Genomic DNA, 24,136 nt, shown 5'->3' on the forward strand with positions numbered 1-24,136 from the left:
AATCTTAACATTGCAACACATGCCAATACGGCCGGGTTAACTTATAAAGTGACATTTAAAACTTCCCGGGAAATATCCGGCTGAAACGTCGCGGTATGATGACGTATGCGCGTGACGAAGTCAGAGTAACGGAAGTTATGGTACCCCGTAGAATCCTATACAAAAAGCTCTGTTTTCATTTCGTAATTCCACAGTATTCTGGACATCTTTTGCAATTTGTTTGCGAACTTTATCGTCGATTTTCTCTACTAAATCCTTTCAGCAAAAATATGGCAATATCGCGAAATGATCAAGTATGACACATAGAATGGATCTGCTATTCCCGTTTAAATAAAAAAAAATCATTTCAGTAGGCCTTTAAACTTCCAGCTAAATTTAAAAGTGTCCAATTTCCCTAAAAAAAATGCAATTACAATTTGCAATGTTATTTATGTAGCTGCATTATGCCTACAAATCAGCATAAACATTTACCAAGAGGTGGCGCCCACCTGTGTTAAAGCGAGGTCATGCAACACTGCAGCTTGAGTAATGCAACGCTGCAGCTTGAGTGATGCTTCACAGCTGCGACTCGTTAACGGCCCTTTAAGGAGCAGGTGAGCCACCGCTCGGGAGTGCAGGCTCTGTCACATTTGCAGGGATCTCCTCTGAGGAACGCTAGTCTTCTTCTCCCAGCAGGCAGCCATGATCCTTGCAGCTCTTGTGTGGTATGTAACGTTTTATACCGACCATACCTTTCTCTGCACTTCTTGTGATTGCTACCAACAGGTGTGTTCCTCTCCCAGGGCCTACTGGATTTGTCTTTTGCTCTCCGGTGACGGTGTTGCTATGCCAGTGAAAGAAAAAGGTAAGGTTTTCTACCGCGTTGACGTGTGTTAGGTGCAATGTTGATAGTGTTTGTTCTAATGTCCAATGTGTCCAACCTGTCATGTGGTGTGGCCCACGGTTCTGTTCTGGGGCTGGTTTGGTTTTTGTTGTATCTGATGCCTCTTGGGAGGTTGATCAGTAGTTTTAAAAATGTTTCTTAACACTTCTATGCATTTCTATTCAACTGTTATGCTCCTTCAATGATTCAGTTTCACTTTTTATCTGAGTTCTTGGAGTGCGTCGCTATTAAAAACTGGTTGTCCTCTTTAATTTCCTCCAGATAAGTTCTAACAAAACGGAAACTCTATTTGCCCCCGATTTAAAAAGATCCCCCTAATTAAGAAGTCCCTTGGTGCTCTGGGTGCATCTGTTAAAAGCAGCCTCAGAAACCTTGGCCTTGTGTTGGATCAGTCCATGTCTTTGGAGGGTCTCTGTGGTCAACTGACTAAAAACAGTTTAGTACCTCAAATATTTCTAAAGTGAGAAATTCGTTCTTGAATTTCGCCTCACATTGTTTTCACAATTCTCTTTTCACTCCAACAAGTCGACGCTAAAGAGACTTCAGACTGTACAAAATGCGGCTGCCAGACTTTAGACCGGTGCACCCAGAACAGTCCACATCACCCCTGTTTAATCCAGTCTTCATTGGCTTCCAGTTAAATTCCGCACTGAGTTTAAGATTTTAATCCTGCTATACCCCTACTCTTCAGGGCGCAGACTCCGGTCTTCAGGCCAGGGTCTTCTAAAGATCCCCAAAACTGGTTTTAACTTGTGGAGACCTGGCATTTCAGACTATAGCTCCCAGACTCTGGAACAACTTGCACCAGTCCCTCTGTGATATTGATTGTGTTGAAACTTAAACATTTGAGAACTTCTCTTTTTAGTAAAGCTTTTGGTTAATGGACCTTTTTTTTTTAATCTAATTTGTAATCACCTTTGTGGCCCAGGGTTCTGTTCTGGGGCCTGTTTTATTTTTGTTGTATCTGATGCCTCCTGGGAGGTTTTATCAGTAGTTTTTACAAATGTTTATCACCTCTATGCTGATATTCAACCGTTATGGGGCGGTATAGCTCGGTTGGTAGAGCGGCCGTGCCATCAACCTGAGGGTTGCAGGTTCGATCCCCGCTTCCGCCATCCTAGTCACTGCCGTTGTGTCCTTGGGCAAGACACTTTACCCACCTGCTCCCAGTGCCACCCACACTGGTTTAAATGTAACTTAGATATTGGGTTTTCACTATGTAAAGCGCTTTGAGTCACTAGAGAAAAGCGCTATATAAATATAATTCACTTCACTTCACTTCACTTTATGCTCCAATGATTCAGAGTTTCACTTATGAGTTCTTGGAGTGTCTCCTCTATTAAAAACTGGTTGTCCTCTTTAATTTCCTCCAGATAAACTCTAACAGAACGGAAACTCTAATTGCTCCCGATGAAAAGATCCCCCTAATTAAGAAGTCCCTTGGTGCTCTGGGTGCATCTGTTAAAAGCAGCCTCAGAAACCTTGGCCTTGTGTTGGATCAGTCCATGTCTTTGGAGGGTCTCTGTGGTCAAACTGTTAAGCATCTCAGAAATATTTCTAAAGTGAGAAATTTGTTCTCGAATTTCGCCTCACATTGACTATTGCAATTCTCTTTTCACTCCAAGTCGACGCTAAAGAGACTTCAGACTGTACAAAATGCGGCTGCCAGACTTTAGACCGGTGCACCCAGAACAGTCCACATCACCCCTGTTTAATCCAGTCTTCATTGGCTTCCAGTTAAATTCCGCACTGAGTTTAAGATTTTAATCCTATGCCCCTACTCTTCAGGGCGCAGCCTCCGGTCTTCAGGCCAGGGTCTTCTAAAGATCCCCAAAACTGGTTTTAACTTGTGGAGACCTGGCATTTCAGACTATAGCTCCCAGACTCTGGAACAACTTGCACCAGTCCCTCTGTGATCTTGACTTGTGTTGAAACTTAAACATTTGAAAACTTATTTTTAGTAAAGCTTTTAGTTAATGGACCTTTTATCTATAATTTGTAATCACCTTTGTGGCCCAGGGTTCTGTTCTGGGGCCTGTTTTATTTGTGTTGTATCTGAAGCCTCTTGAGAGGTTTATCAGTAGTTTTTAAAACATGTTTCTCATTCAACCGTTATGCTCCTTCAATGATTCAGAGTTTCACTTTTTATCTGAGTTCTTGGAGTGAGTCTCCTCTATTAAACTGGTTGTCCTCTTTAATTTCCTCCAGACAACTTCAAACAAAACGGAAACTGACAATTGATAAAAAGATCCCCAGATCAAGAACTCCCTTGGTGCTCTGGGTGCATCTGTTAAAAGCAGTCTCAGAAACCTTGGAAAACTGTTTAGTACCTCCAGAAATATTTCTAAAGTGAGAAATTTGTTCTCGAATTTCACCTCACATTGTTTTCACAATTCTCTTTTCATTCCAACAAGTCCATGCTAAAGAGACTTCAGACTGTACAAACTGCAGCTGCCAGACTTTAGACCAGTGCACCCAGAACAGTCCATATCACCCCTGATTTATCCAGTCTTCATTGGCTTCCAGTTAAATCCACAAAGTTTAAGATTTTAGTCCTGACTTTCCGTGCATTGCATGGTGGGGCCCCTCAGTACACCCCTGACTACGTTATGCCCCTACTCTTCAGGGCGCAGCCTCCGGTATTCAGGACAGGGTCTTCTAAATATCCCCAAAACTAGTTTTAAAACCTGTGGAGACCTGGCATTCAATGCTATAGCTCTCAGACTCTGGAACAACTTGCACCAGTCCCTCTGATCTTGACTGTGTTGAAACTTTTAAACATTTGAAAACTTCTTTTAGTAATGCACTTTTTTTTAATCTATAATCTGTAATCACTTTTGTATCCTTTTTATGATTGAATTGTTTTACTTCACCTATGTTTCGTACAACGCTTTATAAATAAAATGTACTTCTAGGTCGAATCAGTCCTGTTTCAAGCAACCTAGAGGATTACGACGATTTGACATTGGATGAGCCTGTCGACTGGGAGGAGCTACAATTGGACTACGACCTACAGCAGCCACTTTGGGGAGCAAGTTCCCAAAATCAACCGCTTAACAGTCCTGGTCCTGATGCTGATGTCGTGGAGCAACACCATGGAGTGAGTCCACCGTATCACTCTCTTGAGTACAAGCCAAGCAGCCCTCAAAGCGGTGACCGCCATCAACCGTCCGCTTATCAGCCTGCGAGCAGCGGTTTTACGAACTCAAACGAGGACCGTCAAGCCGGCGACACGAAACGTGTAAGCTTTGAGAGAATCTTTCAGTTCCCTCATGGCGGCTTCCAGCAAAACAATTACCCATCAGCCCATAGAGGCCAGCTGCCTGCTTACCCAGCATCGATGGGGTGGCCCGTTGGCTTTCAAACAGATAACCGACGGGTTCCCGCTTGGCAAGAGATGCAACTAGTCCGTAGATCTCATGACTCGCCGCCTTCCAGCTATATCAGCCAGTATAGAGGACACTACACGCAAGGCCGGTCGAAGTTCAGCAGAGATAGCTACAGTCCAAATGCTGACCTTCCACTGATTTGGTAAATGCAATTGAATGTGTATCATTATTTAACCTATTAAAATCATATTTTGAATATTTGCTTCCCATTTGTGAAGTATAGCTCAAACTCTGATCTGGTTTTGTTACCCTGCCTCCTGATGGGCATATTGAGTACTGGCTACTTTCAAAATAAATGTCCCAAGCCAGTGATGTCGCCCATCACTATTGCACACCAGGGTTAGCAGAACAATACATTTATACCAGGGGTGTCAATCATTTTATCTCAGGGGCCGCATGGCATGTGCACTATTAAAATCATGGCATTAAAAATAGACAACTTCAGATTGTCTTTGTTCTATTTTTGGCCCAAGTAAGACAAACACATTCTGAAAATGTTGCAATAAAAAATATAGAAAACAAATACCCAGCATTAGTAAAGTTTAGATCCATGAAGGAAAGTGAATAAATTTAAATATGCATAAACATATTTTTTGTTTGAGAAGCTTTTTCCAAAACCATATAGAATGTGATGAACTGTACAATGCCAGGTGCCTCAAAGGCCCAAAACGTAAGAGACTCATCTCACCCCGGATATTTCTCATTGCCGAGAGCTCAAACCACTCAAAGGTTTTTGTCTATGCGGAGTAAAACTATGGAACAAACTGGACTTGCAACACAAAAAATGCAAAACTAATTGATTTAAACTCTTATACAAAAATGGGGTCTGGTTCAAATATAGAGATGAGGGTCTTTAATTTGACCTGCTGCTGTACTCTGTCTCAAATGTTAACGTGTGCTCAATGTTTCCTTACCATTGCTATGTTAGTGTTTCCCATAAACTGCCAAGATACCTGTGGTGGTGGGGGCGTGGTTATGGGCGTGGCTATGGGCGTGATCACCATGACATCGAGTAATTTGCATAATTTACTACAATGATTTGATTTTTGTTTTAAACGTCCATCCATCCATTTTACAATATAATTACAACACTTTATGTACATATTCATATACAGATTTGAACAATAAGTTATTCACTGAAATATATTTATTAATTGTGGTTCTTACAAAAAATATATCTTATAAAATATAAAAGCTAAAATGTCTCAAAGCTCTGCCCCTTTAATTAGTGCATACTAAATCATTTAACTTTAGCCTACTACTACAACCATATTATTTACCAGCAACATAAAGTGAAACAGAGGCAGAGGTGTCCTGCCACAGTCAGTAACAAATAAACAGAAAACAGTAGTGGTGGTAGATAGACACAGAGCTTCATCAAACATCTGATCACTGAACAAAGAGCTCCAAAAATCTTGAACTTTAGACTAGCATCAGTTTTACTCCCTACACTTAACCATGTGTTTCCTACTGCCTGCAGACTTTGCACCCTTTGTTATATACACATGTTGTGTATCTAATATAAATACATTTAATAAAGTCAAATACAAATAAGGCAACAAGAGAAGTATCCTACACTTCTCTTTTGTAAAGTAAATCTGAACAGCCGATATGGGCATCTACATCAACTATATGATTTGCCTGAGAAGCTGGACAGGACAAAAATTTAAAAAAAATAAAATAAATTTTATTTTTTTTATTTTTATTTTATTTTTTTTAAATTTGTGGCGGACGTAATTCTTTTCGTGGCGGGCTGCCACAAATAAATGAATGTGTGGGAAACCCTGTGTCTATTACCATTATTACTATGTATTACCATTATTACTATGTTGTCTATTACCATTGTTGCTATGTTGTCTATTACCATTGTTGGTATATTCATTATTCCTACATTGTTGATACAAATGATTGTTACAGTGTAATAATTGTTACCTGTGGTAATGCCACTATGATACAACATGTGTATTATAATCCTTGAACAAAGTAAGAGTGAAACTCATGTGAATAATCACTGAATGGAGAACTGGGGGTTGGGATTAAATAAATGATCTTCTTCCCACTCCCTTTCAGGCAAAATTGGACAATCATGCTTTACATACTATACACTATATTCATTTATATTATGTGTAGTCAACTTTGTACTTTTTTCAATTATTTTTTTACGTCATTGCCTGAAATAAATAAATGAAGAAAAAAAAAGGAAATTAATGACAAACTTTTTGAACTTTTGAGGTACAGGACAATAAAATGCCGGACAAACAGATTTAAGAACGCTTTTTACCCGAGAGCAAGAGTGTCGCTGAACACAAGGCAAGAATGACTGCATGTGAGCTGTGTGCTTGCTATTTTTATGTATTTTTATCTATTTACGTGTTACGAATTTGCACTAAATTAGTTTTGCTCACAATTTCGTTGTACAATGACAAAGATATATCCTATTTTATGACAGGATAATGCATACTTTTTTTTTATTTTTTTAAACGCTTACAAAAAAGTGGGCGCCCAAAAATGTACTGTGGGACCCCATTTTTATGACTTGATGGGGTCCCTGGGACAATATCTCACGGTACACTAATGTGCCGCGGCACAGAGGTTGAAAGACACTGGTTTACTCAATGTAAAGTGCTTTTTACAAATAAAATATATTATTATTATTATTATCCAACAATTGCGACGACTTTTTACTGTCAACTGAGTTTATGATTTCTGCAGGTGGTGTGCCTCCGCATTTTTTCAACGCAAAAAATGCGCCTTGGCTCAAAAAAGGTTGAAAAACACTGACGTATGGCAGTGTTTTTCAACCTTTTTTGAGCCAAGGCACATTTTTTGCGTTGAAAAAATGCGGAGGCACACCACCAGCAGAAATCATTAAAAAACGAAACTCTGTTGACAGTAAAAAGTCGTTGTCGCAATTGTTGGATATGACTTTAAAGCATAACCAAGCATGCATCACTATAGCTCTTGTCTCAAAGTAGGTGTACTGTCACCACCTGTCACATCACACCCTGACTTATTTGGACTTTTTTGCTGTTTTCCTGTGTGTAGTGTTTTACTTCTTGTCTTGCGCTCTTATTTTGGTGGCTTTTTCTCCTTTTTTGGTATTTTCCCGTAGCAGTTTCATGTCTTCCTTTTGAGCGATATTTCCCGCATCTACTTTGTTTTAGCAGTCAAGAATATTTCAGTTGCTTTTATCCTTCTTTGTGGGGACATTGTTGATTGTCATGTCATGTTCGGATGTACATTGTGGACGCCGTCTTTGCTCCACAGTAAGTCTTTGCTGTCATCCAGCATTCTGTTTTTGTTGACTTTGTAGCCAGTTCAGTTTTAGTTTGGTTCTGCGTAGCCTTCCCTAAGCTTCAATGCCTTTTCTTAGGGGCACTCAGGGTTTCCCACACATTCATTTATTTGTGGCGGCCCGCCACAAAAGAATTACGTCCGCCACAAATAAATAAAAAATAAAAATAAAAAAATAAAAATAAAAACTTTTTTTTTTTTTTTTTTTTTTGGTCCTCTCCAGCTTCTCAGGCAAATCATATAGTTGATGTAGATGCCCATATCGGCTGTTCAGATTTACTTTACAAAAGAGAAGTGTAGCATCCTTCTCTTGTTGTCTTATTTGTATTTGACTTTATTAAATGTATTTATATTAGAAACACAACATGTGTATATAACAAAGGGTGCAAAGTCTGCAGGCAGTAGGAAACACATGGTTAAGTGTAGGGAGTAAAACTGATAGCAGTCTAAAGTTCAAGATTTTTGGAGCTCTTTGTTCAGTGGATCAGATGTTTGATGAAGCTCTGTGTCTATCTACCACCACTACTGTTTTCTGTTTATTTGTTACTGACTGTGGCAGGACACCTCTGCCTCTGTTTCACTTTATGTTGCTGGTAAATAATATGGTTGTAGTAGTAGGCCTAAGTTAAATTATTTAGTATGCACTAATTAAAGGGGCAGAGCTTTGAGACATTTTAGCTTTTATATTTTATAAGATATATTTTTTGTAAGAACCACAATTAATAAATATATTTCAGTGAATAACTTATTGTTCAAATCTGTATATAAATATGTACATAAAGTGTTGTAATTATATTGTAAAATGGATGGATGGATGGATGGACGTTTAAAACAAAACTCCATCCATCCATCCATTTTCTACCGCTTATTCCCTTCGGGGTCGCGGGGGGCGCTGGAGCCTATCTCAGCTACAATCGGGCGGAAGGCGGGGTACACTCTGGACAAGTCGCCACCTCATCGCAGGGCCAACACAGATAGACAGACAACATTCACACTCACATTCACACACCAGGGCCAATTTAGTGTTGCCAATCAGCCTATCCCCAGGTGCATGTCTTTGGAGGTGGGAGGAAGCCGGAGTACCCGGAGGGAACCCACGCAGTCACGGGGAGAACATGCAAACTCCACACAGAAAGATCCCGAGGCCGGGATTGAACTCACGACTACTCAGGACCTTCGTATTGTGAGGCAGACGCACTAACCCCTCTTTCACCGTGCTGCCCAAACTGTTATTATTAATTAGTAAGTATACATTTTTTGAGCCTTTTTAGAGAAAATCAAATCATTGTAGTAAATTATGCAAATTACTCGATGATGTCATGGTGACCACGCCCATAGCCACACCCCCACCGCCACAGGGATCTTGGCAGTTTATGGGAAATACTGGGCACTCTTTTGTTTATTTTTGGTTTAAGCATTAGACACCTTTTTACCTGCACACTGCCTTCCGCTGTTTCCGACATCTACAAAGCAATTAGCTACCTGCTGCCACCTACTGATATGGAAGAGTATTACACGGTTACTCTGCTGAGCTCTAGACAGCACCGACACTCAACAGCAACACAATTTGCACACTATAATAACTGCTTTGCAAAAAATATTTTTAACCCAAATAGGTGAAATTAGATCATCTCCACAGCACAGTGGTTGAAAAAGGCTGACGTAGATCATTCATTCATTCACCCCTGATTCATAGACTTGGCCAAAAGAACAGACTTGGTTTCAACCAAACCAGACAAGCGTTAAATTCATTTTAGGATCGATGAAAGTGTTTACCTTGACATTGGAATCCTTGCTTGCCAAAGCCCCTGCAACAACAACAACAACAACAACAATAAAAGAGTGACCACTTCAGTGCAATCTGCAACTTCAGCACTTTAGCAGCAGCTCACCATATGAAGTCCGTGCAGTGGCTGCAGAAGGTGGGCTGCTTGAAGAACCTGGCCGTGAATTTGTGGTTCTTCACTTCGTGCACGTTCTTCTGCCGCAAAGCGCCTTTGCGGGCGAATCTGTTCCCCACACCGGCGGAGTCGTTATAATGGAGGAGATGGTCAGCCATGGCGGGGAAGGGGGAAAAAAAGGGGGGGGGGGAATATAAAACGCTTTTCGAGTACGCGACTTCAAACTTTAATGTCGTACAGGTGTTGCCTCTTGACAGGTTAATGCTCGTGCACGAGCCTCCGTGACGGATCGCGCGCGCCGCCTCTCTGACTGAACCGCGGGAAGAAGGGAGAAAAAAAAAAAAGCGCGTCTTTTTTTCATTCAGCCTGACTTTGGCGGTGGTGCGTTCAAGAACGGTAGGTTTTTTGAATTTTCACGGCATTATCAGTAACAAAATGGAGTTGTCACGATGACAAAAGTCATTACTTCTCAAAGTAAATTTTTTCACTACCGTAACAAAACTATTTAACACTACTTTTTTTTTTAAATTATTTCTATATATTGTTTTAATTGGTTTTACCCGTTTTTTGTGACGTGGTTGTGCTGTGGGAGAACTACACATGTTTCCATCCATCCATTTTCTACCGCTTGTCCCTTTTTTGGGGTAGCGGGGGGTGCTGGAGCCTATCTCAGCTACACATGTTTAATCATAATTATTTTTATATTGTTTTTATTAGAGATGTCCGATAATATCGGTCTGCCGATATTATCGGCCGATAAATGCGTTAAAATATAATATCGGAAATTATCGGTATCGGTTTTTTATTATCAGTATCGTTTTTTTTTTGTTTTTTATTAAATCCACATAAAAAACACAAGATACACTTACAATTAGTGCACCAACCCAAAAAACCTCCCTCCCCCATTTACACTCATTCACACAAAAGGGTTGTTTCTTTCTGTTATTAATATTCTGCTTCCTACATTATATATCAATATATATCAATACAGTCTGCAAGGGATACAGTCCGTAAGCACACATGAGTGTGCGTGCTGCTGGTCCACTAATAGTACTAACCTTTAACAGTTAATTTTACAAATTTTCATTAATTACTAGTTTCTATGTAACGGTTTTTATATTGTTTTACTTTATTTTTTATTCAAGAAGATGTTTTTAATTTATTTATCTTATTTGATTTGATTCATTTTTTTAAAAAGGACCTTATCTTCACCATACCTGGTTGTCCAAATTAGGCATAATAATGTGTTAATTCCACGACTGTATATATCGGTTGATATCGGTATCGGTTGATATCGGTATCGTAATTAAAGAGTTGGACAATATCGGCATATCGGATATCGGCAAAAAGCCATTATCGGACATCCCTAATATATATATATATATATATATATATATATATATATATATATATATATATATATATATATATATATATATATATATATATATATATATATATATATATATATATATATATATATATATATATATATATATATATATATATATGTATGAAATACTTGACTTTCAGTGAATTCTAGCTATATATATATTTATTTTATTATACATATAAATAAAAGAAATACTTGAATTTCAGTGTTCCGGAGGCTATCCAGTAGATGGCAGTATTGTCCTGTTTAAGAGTGTCACAACATTGCTGTTTACGGCAGACGAACTGCTTTACGGTAGACGAAAACGTGACTGCTGTTGTTGTGTGTTGTTACCGCGCTGGGAGGACGTTAATGAAACTGCCTAGCAATAAACCCACAGAAGAAACCAAGAACTCGCCCTCGATCATTCTACAGTTATAATGTGATTGGGCAGGCACGCTATTTATATCGTGGGAAAGCGGACGTGAAAACAGACTGTCGCCGCTGTCCCCACTCAGGTCCGCATGGAGCTGGAGGGGGCGTGGCCTCCAGCTACGGCTGAATTCCGGGAGGTTTTCGGGAGAGGCGTTGAATTCCGGGAGTCTCCCGGAAAATCCGGGAGGGTTGGCAAGTATGATCCGTTGTGGTGAAGAAGGAGCTGAGCCGGAAGGCAAAGCTCTCGATTTACCGGTTGATCTATGTCCCCATCCTCACCTATGGTCATGAGCTTTGGGTTATGACCGAAAGGACAAGATCACGGGTACAAGCAGCCCAAATGAGTTTCCTCCGCCGGGTGGCGGGGCTCTCCCTTAGAGATAGGGTGAGAAGCTCTGCCATCCGGGCGGAGCTCAAAGTAAAGCCGCTGCTCCTCCACATCGAGAGGAGCCAGATGAGGTGGTTCGGGCATCTGGTCAGGATGCCACCCGAACGCCTCCCTAGGGAGGCGTTTCGGGCACGTCCGACCGGTAGGAGGCCACGGGGAAGACCCAGGACACGTTGGGAAGACTATCTCTCCCAGCTGGCTTGGGAACGCCTCGGGATCCCCCGGGAAGAGCTGGACAAAGTGGCAGGGGAGAGGGAAGTCTGGGCTTCCCTGCTTAGGCTGCTGCCCCCGCGACCCGACCTCGGATAAGCGGAAGAAGATGGATGGATGGATGGATGGATGGGTTTTTATTCAGTCATTGGTGGAGCTAAGGATAGCATTTGAATCTTGTTTTTAATATTTTTGTGCAGCACTTTGGAAAAATGTTTTGTTGTTTAACCATCCATCCATCCGTCCATTTTTTTTATTATTATTTTTATTTTTATTTTTTTATTGACATCCAGCATCAGACATTCCTATCCATTACATCATATTCACATACATCATATATCTGTTGTCTTCCCTAAATGTCAAAATATTTTTTGTTTATACCCCAACCATACCACCCCCCCCCCCAAAAAAAAGAAACAGCAAAAAAAAAAAAAAAAGTAATATCTACAAATACATCAATTAAATAAACAAAAAAGAAATAGTAATACATTAATAATAATAATAATCAGAAATAAAATACAAAAATATAATTCAAACCCATCCATCCATCCATTTTCTACCGCTTATTCCCTTCGGGGTCGCGGGGGGCGCTGGAGCCTATCTCAGGTGCATTTGGGCAGAAGGCAGGGTACACCCTGGACAAGTCGCCACCTCCTCACAGGGCCAACACAGATAGACAGACAACATTCACACTCACATTCACACACTAGGGACCATTTAGTGTTGCCAATCAACCTACCACTAAACCACAAAACATTCTGCACATAGAATTTGCACCAAAAAGGCGATCGAGGAAGTAGCATCGATATATGGACCCATTTTTGATTAAAAAAATAAAAATAAAAATGCAATATTGCGTTATTTTATTGCCATCGGGTCAATTTAACTGAATACATTTAAATATGCATAAAAATGTGTTGTTGTTTTTTCAAATAAATTGTGACAAACTTTTTCCAAAACACAATATAGAATGTGAGATATAACAGAATAATGCATACATTTATCATGTTTTCAAAACGCTTACAAAAAAGTGGGACCCCAAAAATGTACTGTGGGACCCCATTTTTTATGACTTCACCATGAATTGATTAACGTGGACCCCGACTTAAACAAGTTGAAAAACTTATTTCTGGTGTTACCATTTAGTGGTCAATTGTACGGAATATGCACTGTACTGTGCAATCTACTAATACAAGTCTCAATCAATCAATCAAAATTTAAACCGGTCAAAAAAGTGGAAGGTGGTTTGCACAAACAGTCATTGAATGCAGCATAGCAGGCTGAAGCTTTGCATACAGTATCACAAACTGCAGGCCTTCACCGCCACCGTGTGGATGTAAGTGGTAATCAATCCAATCCACTCCACTTTATTTATATGGCACATTTATAAAACAAAAATGTTTCCAACGTGCTGCACAAAAATATTGAAAACAAGATGCAAATACTAACCTTAGCTCCACCAATGACTGAATAAAAACAAAAGAAATAAATATAAAACCAATATAATACCAATACAAAAATACATATGATTAAAAACAATTTTAAAGGGTAAAACTAATTAAAACAATAAATAGAAATAAAAAAATAAAATAAAAAAACAAAAAAAACACAGTAATCGCCCCAAAAGCAAAAAAATAAAATAAAATAAAATTCTAAAACTTTATTTACTCAATTTGACCAATAAAGAGAAAGTCTTTATACATTTAATACAATTTAATAAGTACATGTTTAGGTGTGTAATTAAGCAAAAGTGATTGCAGCAGAAAACGTATCACCGTCAAATACTTTAGGCTATACATCATACGCAAAGAATAAGCTATTTAGTAAACACTTTTTGATTGTGTGGTTGTTTGTCTTCATTTTGGGGCTTTTTAAAAACATTTTTAAAAACCTTTATTTATAATAGTTTTAATTTACAAATATGTTTATATTATTCACATGTGAATAATGCTGTATAATAGACTGTATTTATGTTATTCACGTGCGAATAATGCTGTATAATAGACTGTATTTATATTATTCACATGTGAATAATGCTGTATAATAGACTGTATTTATATTATTCACATGTGAATAATGCTGTATAATAGACTGTATTTGTATTATTCACAAGTGAATAATGCTGTATAATAGACTGTATTTACATTATTCACATGTGAATAATTCTGTATAATAGACTGTATTTATATTATTCACATGTAAAAAATACCCAAGTGTTTATTGTTAATTGTGAGCGAACTGTGGTGCTGAATTTCCCCCATGGATCAATAAAGTACTTTCTATTCTATTCTATTCTATTCTATTCTATTCTATTCTATTCTATTCTATTCAATTCTATTCTATTCTATAATGCTGTATAATAGACTGTATTTATATTATTCACAATAATGCTGTATAACAGACTGTATTTATATTATTCACATGTGAATAATTCTGTATAATAGACTGTATTTATATTATTCACATGAAAATAATGCTGTATAATAGACTGTATTTGTATTATTCACAAGTGAATAATGCTGTATAACAGACTGTATTTATATTATTCACATGTGAATAATGCTGTATAACAGACTGTATTTATATTATTCACATGTGAATAATGCTGTATAATAGACTGTATTTATATTATTCACCTGTGAATAATGCTGTATAATAGACAGTATTTATAGTATTCACATGTGAATAATGCTGTATAATAGACTGTATTTACATTATTCACATGTGAATAATGCTGTGTAATAGACTGTATTTATATTATTCACATGTAAAAAATACCCAAGTGTTTATTGTTAATTGTGAGCGAACTGTGGTGCTGAATTTCCCCCAGGGATCAATAAAGTACTTTCTATTCTATTCTATTCTATTCTATTCTATTCTATTCTATTCTATATGAACAATAACAATCAAGACAAGTGCAGAAACAGTACAATACAGCACCAGGGGGTTGTGAACTCAATAAAGTAACTACAGTAGAATGCAACATATATGGTATTAGCCAATGACTTTGGCTGGGGGGCGGGACTTCCGGTGAGAGATAGGGAAGTGACGTTTTACTTTTTTACGTTTTAAAGTAAAGTTCTACTTCTTTTGTAAAGACACAAAAAAAACAGGTCGGGTATTGAGAAACTTAAATTTTTTTATTTTGTTTATTTTTATAAGCCTTTATTTATAATATGCAACATTTACATACAAGCAAAGAAATAAATGATTTTTGGGCTTAAAATTAAAAGAAAAGCCACGAAGAAGAACATTTCTATGGCAACCAGTGAAACCGGAAGTGTCGTAAAGCGGGTTGATGCTGACATTTTGAATCAAGTGCCGCTAAAGCTAAAACTAGTTAGCTTTTTGTTTTAATTATACGTTCTAATCCAGGCGTTTATTTATAAAGGACTGCCGAGTGATGGTTGTTCTTTAGAAGCAAAACCTAACAAAAACGAGGTAATTTGTCCGCGTTTGTTGCTAGCAGCACGTCAGCTACAATGTTGTGTTTTCTTGCCATGTCTGCCAGATAATTGTCAATAACGATAATGAGACCCAAATAAATGTTTTCCTTTCAAGTGCATCATGAGCAACAATAACGAGTCAACGGCAACAATGAACGCAGAGTTCAACGGTTTTGTTCGGGATATGAAACCATATATCATCAAACACCCCAACGAGAGTGGTAAGAACTTCCATCCATCCATTTACTACCGCTTGTCCCTTTCGTTTATCTCGAAATGTTCACTATCACGGTGTTAATGCATTTATTTGACTAAAACACAGCGTTGCTGTCTTGTATTTAACCCTTGTGTGGTGTTCGGGTCTGTGGGACCCGTTTTCATTTTTTATTCAAAGAAAAATGATACAATTAATTAATTTTTCAAACTGAAACTCACTGACTTTGGCTCATTTTTTGTGAAGAACAAATATCAGAATACATATTTAATGACCACACACCATACACCCACCCTACACATTTATATTACATGTAAGATGTGGCTAATAGAAGTGCGGAAATTGATGTTCTGTGTACCACACACACGCACAGCAGGCCTAGACAGGAGGAGGACAGAGTGTAGGTACACAGAACATCAGAGGGTCAAATGTGCGAGAAAATGAGAGCAGACAGTGTTGACAAACAATGTTGCAACCTTGTGTGGGAACCGCAGGTGCAGAAACACAAAAGAAGAATCCCTGTGGGATGCAGAAACTGGCAGAGAAATTTTCCGTGCAACGTTCATATTGTTGTTACTCAGCCAGCGTTTGTGGGTCTGATGGACCCGTTGCATTTTGTGGCTTTTAATGCCTCACAATCAAACACTTTTATGTTAAAATACTGAGCAGATGTTTACCTTATCCCAATAAACATCTGTTCAGTATTTGAACATAAAAGTGTTTGATTGTGAGGCATTAAAAGACACAAAATGCAACGGGTCCATCAGACCCACAAACGCTGGCTGAGTAACAACAATATGAACATTACACAATTAACCTGATTATGTTTTTTTTTAGGTTTGTTTGACTGTTGTGACTTGTGTGTTCAGCAATGATTATGTCCTTATTTTTGTTTTAACAGAGCGCCAGCATTGTGCTTTATGGATAAAGAAGTTGAGCGACCCGGCAACATGTGGCTCAAGCCTTAATGGCCACAACAACCGCAATCTGTACGCTCGTTTGCTTCTTCACATGCTCAGAAGGGGTGTCCTGGAAGGTCCATTTGCCAGCAAACCAGAACCTGGTAACCTCAGGGCCCTTCCTACTTACATGGTAAGAATAGCTACAGTTGTGGTCAAAAGTGGACATACACTTGTAAAGAACATTATGTCTTGGCTGTCTTGAGTTTCCGATCATTTCTACAACTCTTATTTTTTTGTGATGTAGTGATTGGAGCACATACTTGTTGGTCACAAAAAACATTCATGAAGTTTGCTTCTTTTATGAATTTATTATGGGTTTACTGAAAATGTGAGGGTCAAAAGTATACATACAGCAATGTTAATATTTGCTTACATGTCCCTTGGCAAGTTTACCTGCAATAAGGCACTTTTGGTAGCCATCCACAAGCTTCTGGAAAGCTTCTGGTTGAATTTTGGCCAAACAAGTAAATTTTTGTTTCATCTGACATCACATGGACAAAGATAAGACCTTCTGGAGGAAAGTTCTGTGGTCAGATGAAACAAAAATGGAACTGTTTGGCCACAAAACAAATGTGTATATCAGTGGTGGGGGTTAAACTATGGAATTCTCTTTACAATGAGATAAAACACTGTAAAAATATATTCAAATTGAAAAAAATATAAAAAGACAGAACAATAAGATCATATGGACAGCCATAAGTGTTTACATTTTGCTTTATATTGATTATTTTACTTGGATTTTTTGTCCGGTTTTGTATTTGTTTTATATCATCCCGTGACGTGTATATTACTTTTTTTTTTTGTTCGGTTTATACTTCATGAAGTTTTGCACTTGTTGTGTTTTTGTGTGTGTTTTTTTTGTTTGTTTTCATTATATTTGGATATATTTGTTTGGTTTGTGTGATATCCATTAAATAAGACTATGTATTATGTTGAAGGGGGCAGGAAAATATAAGATTTTTCTTCATCCTGCTCCTTCTCAGGCATTGGTGTGTAAATGTGTGTTTATTTTCTGAGGTTTAATTGTCTATCGATCAAAGATGCACATCAATGAAGGAGATAAATAAAAAAAAATGAAATGAACAATACCCAGCAATATGTTTGGAGGAGAAAAGGTGAGACGTTTAATCCCAGGAACACCATTCCTACCGTCAAGCATGGTGGTGGTAGTATTATGCTCTGGGCCTGTTTTGCTGCCAATGGAACTGCTGCTTTACAGACAGTAAATGGGACAATGAAAAAGGAGGATTACCTCCAAGTTCTTCAGGACAAGCTAAAATCATCAGCCCGGAGGTTGGGTCTTGGGCACAGTTGGGTGTTCCAACAGGACAATGACCCCAAACACACGTCAAAAGTGGTAAAAGAATGGCTAAACCAGGCTAGAATTAAGGTTTTAGAATGGCCTTCCCAAAATCCTGACTTAAATGTGTGGACAATGCTGAAGAAACAAGTCCATTTCAGAACAGCACAGCTGAACTGCACCAATTTTGTCAAGAGGAGTGGTCAAAAATTCCAGCAGAAGCTTGTGGATGGCTACCAAAAGCGCCTTATTGCAGGTAAACTTGCCAAGGGACATGTAAGCAAATATTAACATTGCTGTATGTATACTTTTGACCCAGCACATTTGCTCACATTTTCAGTAGACCCATAATAAATTCTTAAAGAACCAAACTTCATGAATATTTTTTGTGACCAACAAGTATGTGCTCCAATCACTCTATCACAACAAAATAAGAGTTGTAGAAATGATTGTAAACTCAAGACAGCCATGACATGATGTTCTTTACAAGTGTATGTACACTTTTGACCACGACTGCACTTTTATTATACCTGTAATAATAATGGTAAGTGCAAATGTTGATAGCTGAACTGCAACTGTAAACATTTCAGTCCATTTATTTTGACGAACCTATCAACGGTCGACCTGTGGACCACTGCAAAGCAACTCTTCCTGACTGGGTGACCGGAGAGCTGGTTGGCTGCACTAATGACAGTTTGGCTGCTGGCCTCCCGAAGAACACTTCTACACCTCACACAGCTTATTTCAGGTACTGTACATTATCTTTGTACACTATACATTTTTATATGGTTGGGAAATATATTGTTGGTCTTCTTCCACTTACACACCGAGGGCCATATCTCCCATTTGTGTTTACGTGTGTTTCCACACGCTTGAAGGGACGGACAATTCTCTCATGCGTATTCTTCCATCAAGACTCCGGACACACCCCACCTTGCGTCAAGTAAAGAATTGCGCGTGAAATGTTAATAAAGGCGTACTTTGCATTGACTTCATTTATATGGTCTTGTGAAAATGATGGGACATTAGTTTAGTCTTTATTTGAAGGGACAATGCACAGAAACATTAAGCTCAAAGACAGATAGGTTCTGTACCAGATTATAGCTAAATAGCTCATTTCCATCTGCAGTCCCTGGCTACCTAAATTAAAGGGATACAAAAATCATGCAATAAAATTATGACAATAAAATCATACTATAGCATCTTATCAAATTAAGAAAAGTCATAAAATGCCCTTTTCATCACACAAAGACAATACATGCTCTTGTTCACATCTGTCATCATTTGTAAAAACAACCATGATTTTAACAGACACACCTCAGAATTTACAACAAAAATGCTCTCATGGATAAATATAATACACATTAAAGGCCTACTGAAATGAATTTTTTAAATTTAAACGGGGATAGCAGATCTATTCTATGTGTCATACTTGATCATTTCGCGATATTGCCATATTTTTGCTGAAAGGATTTAGTATAGAACAACGACGATAAAGATCGCAACTTTTGGTATCTGATAAAAAAAGGCTTGCCCCTACCGGAAGTAGCGTGACGTAGTCAGTTGAACATATACGCAAAGTTCCCTATTGTTTACAGTGATGGCCGCATGAAGTGAGAGAGATTCGGACCGAGAAAGCGACAATTTCCCCATTAATTTGAGCGAGGATGAAAGATTTGTGGATGAATAAAGTGCAAGTGAAGGACTAGTGGGGAGTTGAAGCTATTCAGATAGGGAAGATGCTGTGAGAGCCGGGGGTGACCTGATATTCAGCTGGGAATGACTACAACAGTAAATAAACACAAGACATAAATATATACTCTATTAGCCACAACACAACCAGGCTTATATTTAATATGCCACAAATTAATCCTGCATAAAAACACCTACGTGTTTGTTATGCTAGCTCCTAGCTCCTCTGCTAGCTCCTAGCTCCATAGAACACGCCAATACAATTCAAACACCTGATCAACACACACAATCACTCAGCCCAAAAGACAGTTCACCTAACCCAATGTTCATAAAGCTTATATATTTTTAAAAAGTTACGTACGTGACGCGCACATACGGTCAAGCTATCAAATGTTTAGAAGCCAAAGCTGCATACTCACGGTAGCATGTCTGCGTCTTCGTCATCCAAATCAAAGTAATCCTGGTAAGAGTCTGTGTTGTCCCAGTTCTCTACAGGCGTCTGTGTATCGAAGTCAAAAGTCCTCCTGGTTAGAGTCTCTGTTATCCGAGTTCTTCCATCTTGACTGCATCTTTCGGGAATGTAAACAAAGAAGCGCCGGCTGTGTACTGTTGTTGCTGACTTCGTTCGAAAAATACGTCCGTTTCGCACCGACAACTTTCTTCTTTGCTTGCTCAGCTTCTTTCTCCATAATGCAATGAACATAATTGCAACAGATTCACGAACACAGATGTCCAGAATACTGTGGAATTATGAAATGAAAACAGAGCTTTTTTGTATTGTATTCAATGGGGAAGGCATACCCGTGTTCCCCGGGCTACGTCACGCGCATACGTCATCCTCAGAGGCGTTTCGAACCGGAAGTTTAGCGGCAAATTTAAAATGTCACTTTATAAGTTAACCCGGCCATATTGGCATGTGTTATAATGTTAACCGGCCGTATTGGCATGTGTTATAATGTTAAGATTTCATCATTGATATATAAACTATCAGACTGCGTGGTCGGTAGTAGTGGCTTTCAGTAGGCCTTTAAGTTGATGTGTCAAACATAGTGCCCACCTTAGTGACCGTGTGAGCAGCTTTGATCGCTCCAAAGCCACTTTTTAACTTCAATTGTGAATGAAGAGTAATCTGTTAGACTTTTCAAGTTTGTTGTGAGGTCGTTCATTGAGTTTTCCCAACTCTTGTTAATGTCTTTGAAATCTGTAAAAAAGATAACACTTTAGGCACAGAATAAACTTTATGTATTTCTTTTCATAGCCCCTCAATGAATGAATGAATGAATGATCTTTATTGTCATTGTACAGGTACAGGTCCAACGAAATTTAGGTTGCTTCCCTAAGGTGCTTTGCATTTTTAAAAAAAGAAGAAGAAACCACACAATATACAAAAACAACACAATATACACAATATGCAATATGGCTTAAGACCACTCTAAGAGTCAATGTAAAAAAAACGAGACAGTAAAAAGTATAAAGTGACTAGTGAACTGACTAGAGAGGAGTAATGCTGGTTCCCAGTGTGCTGAGGGGGTGGGAGTCAGCATTTCCTACCTCCTATGCTGTGCAGGCATTTTATTTTGGATTAAAATATGTAAATAAATATGATAAATATTGTCCAGTTGGCGTGTAATCGCTGATTGCACAGTCCCGGATCGTGATTGACCGGTGGCATGAGTTTTTATTATTTTATTTTTTTTACATTCCAGCTGCGTTTAGTGCAGTTATGGCCCGGGGGTAGAAACTGTTCTTGAGTCTATTTGTGCGGGTTCGCATGGTTTTGAAACGTCTGCCGGAAGGCAGCCGATCGAAGTGGCTGTTGCCGGGGTGGGATGGGTCCTTGAGTATGTTGGCTGCCTTCTTCAGGCAATGTTATTTGTGATAAGAGTTCTGTTTTGTATAAATATATTTTTAAATTGTGATGCGTCAAGATGGGGCTGAGACAGCTGACAGTTTCATATGAAATGTCCAAAAATTTATAGAATCAATTGAGTATTTTTTTTTCAGTTATTCTGTTTGCTACGTTCTTGCTAATCGTTGTGTTCTATGAAGCGAATATTGATGATCACCTCGTCCTTGATAGACACTACATTATATATGTATTTGACCACATTTTCTGCACTATAGGGCGCCGATCTGATTCAGTTCTTTTTTCAGTCAAAAGGCGCACCAGATTATAAGGCGCATTAAAGGAGTCATATTATTATTTATTTTTTCTAAACGTAAACGACTTCCTTGTGGTCTATATCAGTGTTTTTCAACCACTGTGCCGCGGCACACTAGCCGTGAGATATTGTCTGGTGTGCCGTGGGAAATTATGCAACTTCACCTAATTTATCCCAAAAATATTTTTTGCAAATCAATAATTAGAATCTGCCAATAATTAGGGATATCCGATAATGGCTTTTTGCCGATATCCGATATTCCGATATTGTCCAACTCTTTAATTACCGATACCGATATCAACCGATACCGATATCAACCGATATATACAGTCGTGGAATTAACACATTATTATGTCTAATTTGGACAACCAGGTATGGTGAAGATAAGGTACTTTTAAAAAAAAATTATAAAATAAGATAAATAAATTAAAAACATTTTCTTGAATAAAAAAGAAAGTAAAACAATATAAAAACAGTTACATAGAAACTAGTAATTAATGAAAATGAGTAACATTAACTGTTAAAGGTTAGTACTATTAGTGGAGCAGCAGCACGCACAATCATGTGTGCTTACGGACTGTATCCCTTGCAGACTGTATTGATATATATTGATATATAATGTAGGAACCAGAATATTAATAACAGAAAGAAACAACCCTTTTGTGTGAATGAGGAGGGAGGTTTTTTGGGTTGGTGCATTAATTGTAAGTGTATCTTGTGTTTTTTATGTTGATTTAATAAAAAAAACAACAAAAAAACCACACAAAAAAACAACCTATACCGATAATAAAAAAAAACGATACCGATAATTTCCGATATTACATTTTAACGCATTTATCTGCCGATAATATCGGCAGGCTGATATTATCGGACATCCCTACCAATAATGTGCCGTGGCTTAGTGTCTGTGCTGTGTAAAACTCGGCAGGGTAACCACGTAATACTCCATGTCAGTAGGTGGCAGCATTGCTTTGTAAAAGTCGGAATGTGTCGGGTGAGACGAGGATGGTTTGTTGTGATCCCGATTTGCAGTGGGAGGCAGTGTGCAGGTAAAAAAGGTATGTAATGCTTAAACCCAAAATGAACGAAAGGGAAAGGAAAAGGCTATGCAAAATGAAAGTCAAATTGAACTGGCTACAAAGTAAACAGAGACAGAATGCTGGACGACAGCAAAAACTTACGGCGTCCACAAAGTACATCCGTACGTGACATGACAATCAACAATGTCCACACAAAGAAGGATAGCAACAACGTAAATAGCCTTGCTTGCTAACACAAAGCAGGTGCGCGGAATAGCGCTCAAAGGAAGACATGAAGCCACTACAGGAAAACACCGGCAATACAGGAAGGGCCACCAAAATAAGCAAGACAAGAACTAAAGCACTACACACAGGAAGACACCAACACACTCAAAATAAGACATGACGACTTGGTGGAGTTAATTTTTTTTAAGTTTTCTGCTGGTGGTGTGCCTCTGGATTTTTTTTTATGACAAAAATGTGCCTTGCCTCAAAAAAGGTTGAAAAACACTGGTCTATATAACATGTAATGGTAGTTCTTTGGTCAAAATGTTGCATAGATGATGTTTTACAGATCATCTTCAAGTCGCTTTCTGACAGTCTTTCAGGATGCACCGTTTTGTGGGCGGTCTTATTTACGTGGCTCACCTTCGACAGCGTCTTCTCCCCGTCATTTTGTTGTAGCGGTCTAGCGTAGTGGAAGAAGTGTCAAAAGATTTTATTTATTTAGCCTTTACTTAACCAGGTAAAATCCCATTGAGATCAAAGATCTCTTTTCCAAGGGAGACCTGGCCAAGAGGACAGCAGCAAGGTTACATTAAAAACAGTAAACAACACATAAAACATCACATTTACAACATTAAAACTTGCTCACATAACACATGTTTCTGGGATTAAAGGCCTCACCTTTTCTCCTCCGAACATATTGCTGGGTATTGTGGCCAAACAGCTCAATTTTAGTTTCATCTGACATCACATGGACAAAGATAAGACCTTCTGGAGGAAAGTTATGTGGTTTGATTTAATTTGATATAATTTAATTACATTTTGATTTAATAATTTTTTTTGGTGGAATGGTTGGAATCTCAAGACAGCCATGACATTATGTTCTTTACAAGTGTATGTAAACTTGTGACCACGACTGTATATAGACTTGTAGTGCGTATACAAAATGTTGATGACGGGTTTTGAAGTTGTTTTAGAAGGCTTTGAAGGGCTCATTCCCTTTACCGTATTTTCCAAGCGTTTTTAATTATCTTTACAAGCAAAAAAGAAGAAAGACGTGTGTTCTTGTCTCTCATAAGGATTGTGAACGACAGGCAAAATTCCAAAATAAGTGCAGTTCTCCTTTAAGATGTTCTGCTTTTTTAATTGTAATATAAATACATCCATCATGGTAAGATGTATGCAATGATGCACGCTCACCTGTCTACAGTGTATAGCACATTCAATATTTAGTCAAGCATTTG

The 24,136-nt window shown here is 38.3% G+C and overlaps 3 protein-coding genes across 6 annotated transcripts in view; 2 read left to right on the top strand and 1 right to left on the bottom strand.

Moving 5' to 3' along the window:
- The window catches only part of LOC133642565 (uncharacterized), a 194,471-nt gene extending 184,677 nt beyond the window's left edge, over positions 1-9,794 (bottom strand). The window contains exons 1-2 of the mRNA XM_062036830.1: positions 9,459-9,794; positions 9,343-9,374 (exon numbers count right to left, since the gene is read on the bottom strand). Of these exons, the coding sequence (XP_061892814.1) occupies positions 9,343-9,374; positions 9,459-9,625 (199 nt within the window). The 5' untranslated portion in view covers positions 9,626-9,794. The remainder of the gene's footprint in view (positions 1-9,342; positions 9,375-9,458) is intronic.
- On the top strand, positions 553-4,470 carry LOC133642246 (uncharacterized). Its single transcript, XM_062036337.1, has 3 exons — positions 553-704; positions 783-844; positions 3,799-4,470. The coding sequence occupies exons 1-3, from the start codon at positions 682-684 to the stop codon at positions 4,416-4,418; spliced, it is 705 nt and encodes a 234-aa protein (XP_061892321.1). The 5' UTR covers positions 553-681; the 3' UTR covers positions 4,419-4,470.
- A 5,346-nt stretch (positions 9,795-15,140) lies between the features above and the next one.
- Positions 15,141-24,136, top strand: part of LOC133642385 (centrosomal protein of 112 kDa-like) — a 327,796-nt gene continuing 318,800 nt past the window's right edge. For all 4 annotated transcript variants that reach the window (XM_062036544.1, XM_062036545.1, XM_062036543.1 and 1 more), the window contains exons 1-4: positions 15,141-15,313; positions 15,434-15,539; positions 16,434-16,624; positions 18,385-18,542. In XM_062036544.1, the coding sequence (XP_061892528.1) occupies positions 15,440-15,539; positions 16,434-16,624; positions 18,385-18,542 (449 nt within the window). In that variant the 5' untranslated portion in view covers positions 15,141-15,313; positions 15,434-15,439. The remainder of the gene's footprint in view (positions 15,314-15,433; positions 15,540-16,433; positions 16,625-18,384; positions 18,543-24,136) is intronic.

The sequence above is a fragment of the Entelurus aequoreus genome, linkage group LG25 (assembly GCF_033978785.1).
Source record: "Entelurus aequoreus isolate RoL-2023_Sb linkage group LG25, RoL_Eaeq_v1.1, whole genome shotgun sequence".
NCBI classification, from domain to species: Eukaryota; Metazoa; Chordata; class Actinopteri; order Syngnathiformes; family Syngnathidae; genus Entelurus; species Entelurus aequoreus.